At 56.9% G+C, this 8,512-nt stretch overlaps 1 protein-coding gene across 1 annotated transcript; it reads left to right on the top strand.

The window, feature by feature from the left end:
- Nucleotides 1–4,180: 4,180 nt before the first annotated feature.
- Lbx1 (ladybird homeobox 1) lies at nt 4,181–6,081 on the top strand. Its single transcript, XM_008845589.1, has 2 exons — nt 4,181–4,635; nt 5,280–6,081. Exons 1-2 carry the CDS (start codon nt 4,311–4,313, stop codon nt 5,798–5,800), a joined length of 846 nt encoding a protein of 281 aa, XP_008843811.1. The 5' UTR covers nt 4,181–4,310; the 3' UTR covers nt 5,801–6,081.
- The last annotated feature ends 2,431 nt before the right edge of the window (nt 6,082–8,512 follow it).

Below are 8,512 nucleotides of genomic sequence, written 5' to 3'. Positions count from 1 at the left end.
CAATTATTCTCTTTTGCTAAGGAACAATTTGTTTCCTTTGGGTCTGCAGGATCCCCCTATAAGACAAGTTCATGAACATCAAATGCTGTACAATTCCTCCTCTTTATCTGAAATATTCCCTAAATTGAGAGAGAACCAGATTCTTGGCAAAAATAATCCCTTATTCCTTTAGAGATAGAATAAGGCTGGACTCTAGCCTTATAAACAGTGAGCAAGAATTCAGGGGTCAGGATATGTGGAGACCAGCTTCTGCATTGGGCATCCCTCTGTAGAGCAGACTCCAGAGACCAGTTCCCTCCGACTCCAGGTAAAAAGGTCCTGGCCCAGTTGGACCAGGGAGTGTCTCCATCATCCCAGTGCAGGGTCCCGGGAGGGCATTTGGGCAGAAACACAGTTTGAACTGTAATGATTGGGTTTCTTCCAATCACCCTTCATCCCTCTGTAGGCTTCTTCCCTTTTTGGAGTTGTGTGATCAACTCCTCTGAGAGGGCAGTCTGGATCAGAGTCATTCCCCCTCCATGTTGCACCGTCATTTTGACCCTATTTACTGGATAGAAACCCATCTGACATATTTGGTGGGCAGGCCTGTAAAAGTCCAGGCTGCCTGGAATTCCCTTACTCAAGAATCCTCAAAATCTAAAACTCTATTTCTGTAAGAAGGGTACCAGAGGCCAGCAAATTTGAGTTTTTTGTTTGTGTGTGTGGGGGGGGTTGTTGTTTTTTGTTTTTGGCCTTTTTGTGACAGGGTTTCCCTATAACCCCAGCTGGCCTGGAACTCACTATGTCGTATGTAGATCTAGTTGGCCTCGAACTCAGAGAGATCTGCCTGCCTCTGCTGAGATTAAAGGCATGTGCCACCACACCCAGCTAAATTTGAGTTGTTAGGAGTCTAGAGAATCCTAGTCTGCCACACAATATTTTTTCTTAAGGGGGGATTGGAGATGGGGAGGTCCTCAGGGTTGGGAAAAAGTGGCTAGGGCAGGTGGACAGGTTTCTAAGGAGGCTTAGACCAGGTGATCTGGGCAAAATGAACCAAAATAACAAAATGCCAGGTGGTACCACAATTCCATGCACCCTTGAACATGCTGTGCTCTTGAGCATATCTGGCTGAGAGGCTAACCAATTAGGCCAAAGAAGTAAATCCACGGGATGGGGGCAGCAGATACAGGCAAGGCAGGTGGGAAGGGGAGGTACATGGAGGGAATGCAGTAAATGACTATAGCATGTCCTTCCCACTTTGGCATGATGTGAACAAAGACTAAAGATCCCAGGGAACAGGACCCTTCTGCTCTCCAGTTCACATTCCACCTCTTCTTGGCAGCTTCCCAGTAACTCTCAACTCCACTGGTCTTCAGAGAGTGGGAGATGAGCACTAGTAGGGGCTGGGCTTGTCTTTAAGTTTTAGTTTAGTCTTCAGGTCAAGACCCTAAGAGGGCTGGGCTTTGGTGTTATGACAGGAAAGAGCTGAGGTAGATCCTGGGGACAGGAAGCAGGAAGAGAACAGATGTGTCTTGAACTCTCCTTCACATCTCCCCTGCTCCTTCTCTCTCAGGTTCCTCTCCACCAGTCCTTAGACTTTGACTTTATGTTATTAGTGATCTCCTCATGGCTCCTAGGATATCAGTTATGATACAGGAATGAACCAGCAGAGACAGTGGATGCCTTAGGACCTGGGATAGATCTGTAGCTCTGGGAGAACTAAGATCTCTATTATCACCAATTCTGCCTCAGAGCAGATGCCCTCACCCCACCCCAATGCCAGGTGAAGGCAGGTAAAGAAGTAGAAAGCTGCTTCTAACATTCTCAAGCAGGCCCCACACAAGAATCAGTCTTTCTTCACTTCATTCCTTTTACTCCAGAGAGCTACAAGCCATGTCTCCAAACACAACTAAATTAGAGATGAAATCTATCTCTGTGCAGAGGCCCCTGCTCTGGAGGCTGGCAGAAAGAGCCTGCTCCCTGCCCCAGAACCCAGCTTAGTGCCAACCCTCTCTAGGGCAGGTGTGGCAGGCAGGAGAGCCCATTCTTCCCATCCCCACCCTCTACCCTAGTCCACAACTTCTCCAGGTGCCCTCTCGGTGCCCTTCTCTGGCCCAAGCTGAGGGGGATGCCCTCACAGGCCACCCAGGAGTTTAAAACAAAGCAGGTCTGGTGTGTGCAGCTGGAGGAGAGAGACACTTTTCCCCTTGGCTCCTACCCTCTTCCTTCCCTCCCTTCCTCTTAGGGAAAAAATGGAAAATTAGGGCCCAACACAAACCAGATGGGTAGCAAGAGAGAAAAAGGCCTGAGGGCATAGCCTGCTAGGGTGCCTCGAGGAAAAGAAAGATGTAGCTGATGTTCAAACCTGCCTGTCTGCTCAGAGGTTCGTATTCGTTTACAGAAACACACGCGGAGAACAACACACAAATACACACATTCAAAAACAAACACTTTCAAATAACGATGCACACAAAATGCTCGCCCAATATCCACAGATTCCAGACCAGGGGTCCATAACCACGGGTCTCACTGCGAGTTTCTGAGAGCGCAGCCCCAGCGGTGGCCCGGCCCCTTCCCGGCCCCCACTCCGCATCCGGAACAGCTGGACTCGCGGTACAGCACAATCTAGCCCTGTTCAGGGCTGGGCGGGGCGGGCAGCGGGGCTCCGGCCCCAGCCCTGGGGCAGACAGCAGCCGGGAAGCCCTGAACGCGCCCGGGTAACCCTGGCACCTGAGTTTCCGTCAGACGCCTGTCATCAGATGTACAGTGGCCCTAGCTGGCCCCGAGAGCCGCGGCGGGAGGAGACAGAGTGCAAGATTGCTGGAGGTAGGGCGCCCGCATCAAGCTTAGGCCGGGGGAGATAAGCATCAACAACTCCTCCCTCTGCCTCTCCGGGTGGGGAAGACTGAGTCCTCCAATTGTTTCCCTCACCCCAACCCTTAGGGTCCCCACCTCTGTCCCACATCGCCCACCCAGGGCTGGGAAGCTGACTGTGACCTCTTATGGGCCAACCCTCAGCTTCTCCTTTCCAGGCGCATGGCCCAGGGTTGAGGTTTAGCAGCAATAGAGTCTGGGACTAGGGGAGCTTGGTTCTTGATCTGGGCTTGTCAAAGTCTACGCTGGGCAGCAGTAGGGCCCACCCGAGCTCCAGTTCTTACCTGGCCCGTGCAGCGGCCACGTCGCTCGGAGGCTGGGGCTCCTACTACCCCTCTCCAGCTCCAAAACCCGGGTTGGAGAGCCTCAGACCTCCCCGCTGGTGCTGCGGTCCCAGGAAGGCCGGCAGGAGGCGGGTGTGCCCGGAGCGCGGCTCTCAGTTTGGGGTGGGGGTGGTGGCTTTTTAGTAGCCCAAGGTTCGGGAGCAATAAAGGCTCCTCTAATGTAATTTACAAACAGCTCGGCCCGAGCACGGCGGAGAGCTGGGACTGACAGGCGCATTAGGCAAGCTAATTCCAGCCGGCTCCTCCTACCCCCGGCCCGCTAATTAATGAGCTTCCCAACTTAGAGCCGCCTGCATTGGACAGACAGAGAGTGAAACAGAGGGCGAGGGAGAGGTAGCGAAGAAGAGGGACGGGGGGGGGGGGGCAGAGGGGAGAGAAAACAACAAAACAAACCCACAGATGTTAGCTAGGTAGAAGATAGAGAAGACTGCTGGGTATTTGGCTGTTTAATTGGCCTCTCTGAGCCTCAGCTTTCACGGTGGAAACCACAGTAGTACCATTTCCCGGGGGGGGGGGGGGGGGGGGGGGGGGGGGGGAGCAGAGTGGAGAGAAGAGAGGGAGGGAGGGAGAGGGAGAGAGAGGACGGGGGAGAGAGAACAGAGAAAGAAGAGAGGAGAAAGGGAGAACGGAGAGAAGTGGCGCTGCAGATAATTGATTACTCCTCGATCAAGGCTAACTTGTTAGCAATAGTCAATTGCCGGGTCTCTCCGCCTCCCCTCGCAGTCCGGGATCTGCGTCCTCTCCTCGGCTCTTCCAACTGCCGCCGCCAGGACCCGGGGCCAGGAGCCGCCGCCGCGGAGCCACCTGACACCTTTAAATAGCACCCGGGCTGGCGAAACTGGAGCCCCGAGCGGCGTACCCCGGCTCCGGCCCCGGCTTGCTGGAAACCCCGGAGGCGGCGGCGCCCGCGTCTGCGCTCTCCTCCCGGGGCCCCGCGCGGGTCTGCCTGCCTCCGTCGCCGCGCTAATCGGCCGGGTGCCTGTCCGCGCCCTACGCGGCGCGGCCTCCTTCCCACCCCTCGCCTTTCTCTCGCACCGTCCGGTACCCGAGCTGCCCGCGGGCTGGGTCCCCGCGGCCCGAGCCGCCTCGGCCGGGCCCCCGAAAGAGGCCGAGATGACTTCCAAAGAGGACGGCAAGGCGGCGCCGGGGGAGGAGCGGCGGCGCAGCCCTCTGGACCACCTGCCGCCGCCCGCCAACTCCAACAAGCCGCTGACGCCGTTCAGCATCGAGGACATCCTCAACAAGCCGTCTGTGAGGAGAAGTTACTCGCTGTGTGGGGCGGCGCACCTGCTGGCCGCCGCGGATAAGCACGCGCCGGGCGGCTTGCCCCTGGCGGGCCGCGCTCTGCTTTCGCAGACCTCGCCACTGTGCGCGTTGGAAGAACTCGCCAGCAAGACCTTTAAGGGGCTGGAGGTCAGCGTCCTGCAGGCTGCCGAAGGTAGGCACAGCCTGATTCCCCTGCGCCCAGGGGCCCATGCTCAGTGTCCTGTACCTTGAGCCCTGTGCCTCTTCCTGCCTCTGCCCACGCCTGCCGCCAGGGCCCTCCAGCCCTAGCAGCTGCCTCCTGGAGCGGAGTTAGGTAGAGAAGGACTCTGTTTCCTAGGGACCTCTGGCTTCCTACTCCGGGTGATTTGAGATAGTGTGAACCCAGCTCTCTCTGCAGTCTGACCGACTTTTTCAGGTTCCCAGCCGCTTGGGCTCTCCCAGTCTTACTCCTGGAGTGGAGAGAGAGAGAATTTTTTGCAGGGAACTTCTGGGTAGGATGGAGTTCGGTCACTGGAAAGGGGTGGAGAATCAGTGATCGTTCCTTAAGCGGGAGTTTCTGTTTAGCTCTTTTATACTCTCTGGACTTTGGATCTTTTAGACCAACTCTTAGGGAGTAGAGAGCAAAACCATTTCTTCTAAAGACTTCCAGGAGACCAGAGGCAGGTTTGCCAGGCTTGCTCTGATCTAGAAGGTGGAATCAATTTGGAGAGGGGAATAGCAACCTGACAGGCCAGGGTCGGATGGGGAGTTATGGGAGAGAGCCAGGGCGGGGTCTTCACTCTACCGATACGAACCTACACTGTCATTTCTTTACAGGCCGTGATGGGATGACCATCTTTGGGCAGCGGCAGACGCCCAAGAAACGGCGAAAATCCCGCACGGCCTTCACCAACCACCAGATATACGAGTTGGAGAAGCGCTTCCTATACCAGAAGTACCTGTCCCCGGCAGATCGCGACCAAATTGCGCAGCAGCTGGGCCTCACCAACGCACAGGTCATCACCTGGTTCCAGAATCGGCGCGCTAAGCTTAAGCGGGACCTGGAGGAGATGAAGGCCGACGTGGAGTCTGCCAAGAAACTGGGCCCCAGCGGGCAGATGGACATCGTGGCGCTGGCGGAACTCGAGCAGAACTCGGAGGCTTCGGGCGGCGGTGGCGGTGCCTGCGGCAGGGCCAAGTCGAGGCCGGGTTCTCCGGCGCTGCCACCAGGTGCCCCGCAGGCCCCGGGCCCTGGGCCTTTGCAGCTCTCGCCAGCCTCTCCGCTCACGGACCAGCGGGCCAGCAGCCAGGACTGCTCAGAGGACGAGGAAGACGAAGAGATAGACGTGGACGATTGAGCGGCGCCCTGGACCTACTGCCACTCCGGACCCAACTCCGCTGCCTCCCGGACTGGACCGCTAAGGGGAGCTGGGACCTCCTCTGCAACTCTCGCCTCCACCCTCGTCCCGGAGTCGGGACTTGGGCCCGGCCGCCGCCTCTTCCCTCTCGAAGCAATAAATCTGGGCTGGCCGGCGGGGCCGGCCGCCACCCGCGGTCTCCGCCGCCCCGGAAGCCCTGGCCGTGCAATTGTGTATGGCTTCTGTATAAATATTTAAACCTATACTGTGGGTTCTCCCCACCGCAGCCTGATCTTTTTCTTTTATTTTTTTAATTCTCAGAGATTTCGATGTTTTCAAAGTTCCGGTGCTGCCGGGTTGGCTGACCGTTGAGCGGAGGGAGAGCGGTAAACACTAACTCCTGCGGTCTAGAAGAGGGGACAACTCCGGTTGTTTTAATTTTTCTCTGCATGTGGCGAATGCACCGATCCGCTCCCTCCTCACCTCCCTCGGCTTTTTTATTTCCGTTTGCCTTTTTAAACCCCCTAGTGTAAGAAGAGGGTGAGGGAGGCAGCAGGGTCCTGACTTGCAAGTTTCAAAATCGATCTTTCCTTTTCCCAGCGAGAGAAGTCTGTTTTCAATGCCATATCTGCCTCCCAATGCCCACTAACGCTATTTTTAAGATTCCTCCATTCCTTCCGCATTTTCTCGGACTGACTGCTGGAGTCCAGCTCTTAGGGACAAAGCAAGGGGACATCCAACTAACCATCCATCGAAAACAGAACCCAAAGCCCTAGAATTATTTTTTACTCTTTTTAGAATTTTTTTGCATGTGACAGAGACAGAGAGAAGGCCGACCCAAGCGCTTACCCCCACTTTCTCTGTAGCTCTGGGTCTATCTTGCCACCAACATCTCTCTCCTATCTCTACTTGGCCAGACAAGGGTGGCCCGGTGAGGGTGGGTTCCGGGTACTCTTTCCCTGCTCCTGTCCTGCCCTCTCCACCCCGGACTGTACCCAAGGCCTCTTTCTCCGATAAATAAAGTCTTTGCCATTTTACTAGAATGGGCCCGGACCGCGTCTGCCGTGAGTGGGCCCGGTGTACCGAAGCAGCGGCAGGCTGAGGTTCTCCGCCGTTGCCCCTTACGGGTCGCTCCAGCCTTAGAGATTTGGGGGACTTTCCAGGGCTGGCGTGAACGAGAGGGGCAAAAGAACAGCAGTGGGAGGAGGTGCTTTTTGCCAATGAGCACTCAGCAGATACCACTAAATGGAGCCAGAAGTCCGCTTCGTCAGGTCGGGGTAAAAAGCAAGGCTTGGCGATGCCGACAGAAAACTCGTATGTACGCGGAAAGCACCGCCGCACAAAATTAATTTTTGTGTGGCAAGACTCGTCCTGCGCTTGTGCGTTCCACCCCTGACTCGACGCCTTCTACCTGTGTTTCCTGAGGCTCCAGCTGAACTCTGATACACTGGCAGGAGTCACTCAATCGAAGATCAGGGTGGAGCCTGGAGCCTCCCAAGTTTTGGTCACGCCCTGAGGGCTTCAGCCTGGATTGGGAGTTAGTTGAAGGAGTGTGAGGCCGAAGGCAAACAGGACAGACTAAATTGCACACTTGGGCACTCGGGAATGTGAGCCCAAGGCCTCTGGGGGTTGGAGTAAGTGTCTGGTAGCACCCCCAAACGCTGGCCTGTAGGGATCTAGTGTTCTCAGGGACTTTGTGGGTTTCCTAGTGTCCTTTGGGCGACTGGGGCGGGGGCTCAGGGAGCTTTCAGTTTCCTGAACTGAGCGTGTTTCTCTCTGGGCTTTTGTTGTCACTGGGCTGGCGAGTGGCCGCTGTCACCAGAGTAGGGTCCCGCCTGCAGGCCGCTCTGCTTCTTTTCTCCGAAAAATTGATGTGAGAAACGCGCATCTGGTCTCGGGCAGGCGATGGGCCCTAGGGCCTGAGTCAGGAACGTGTGTGTCCACTAGGAAGCTAAGTGAGCCAGAATCCGGGAAAAAGGAGTACAGAAAGACACCGGGAGCAGAGCGAGAGTGAGAGAGCCGCAGAGAGACAGCTCTTCTTTGTGCGGCTACCAAAACATATGAGCTGAGAGAGAGAGAGAGAGAGAGAGAGAGAGAGAGAGAGAGAGAGAGGAGAGAAGAGAGAAGAAGAGAGAGAAGGAAAGAGGCCGGGCAGTCGTGCGGGCGTGCGGCCGGTTCCTCCCGTGCGACATAAATCGCCCTCTCTTAGGATGGATGGGTCTGTAATTCGGAGCGCGGACCATGAAGGCCGGGACGAATGGGCCCGGGCGGCCGCTGACAGGCGACAATAGCCGGGCCCAGCCCCCCGCGGCTCCCGGTGCGGGCACGGCCGCGGCCCTCCGCAGCCCAGAGCGCGCCGGCGCTGGCGACCATATGGTTTTTGAATTTTCTTCACAATTTGTAGACAATTTGATGGATTAGGTCCCCGCGCGCGCCTCCCCGGCACAAAGGCGGCGCAGGGACCGGGGCGGCCGCTGACAGGCGACAATAGCCGGGCCCAGCCCCCCGCGGCTCCCGGTGCGGGCACGGCCGCGGCCCTCCGCAGCCCAGAGCGCGCCGGCGCTGGCGACCATATGGTTTTTGAATTTTCTTCACAATTTGTAGACAATTTGATGGATTAGGTCCCCGCGCGCGCCTCCCCGGCACAAAGGCGGCGCAGGGACCGCGGCGCAGCGGTCACCCGGGCATCTGCGCCCGCCGCGCACCCCGCCC

Source organism: Nannospalax galili, unplaced genomic scaffold (genome assembly GCF_000622305.1).
Source record: "Nannospalax galili isolate Female #2095 unplaced genomic scaffold, S.galili_v1.0 scaffold161, whole genome shotgun sequence".
NCBI lineage: Eukaryota > Metazoa > Chordata > Mammalia > Rodentia > Spalacidae > Nannospalax > Nannospalax galili.
Note: the sequence above shows the minus strand (reverse complement) of the source record. Positions and strands in the feature narration are given on the sequence as shown.

What these genes read in the sequence shown, in the direction of transcription:
- Lbx1 (XM_008845589.1), top strand. Translation starts at nt 4,311, where the DNA reads ATGACTTCCAAAGAGGACGGCAAGGCGGCGCCGGGGGAGGAGCGGCGG. An exon ending in CGTCCTGCAGGCTGCCGAAG is followed by an intron (nt 4,636 to 5,279) that starts GTAGGCACAGCC and finishes ATTTCTTTACAG; the next exon opens with GCCGTGATGGGATGACCATC.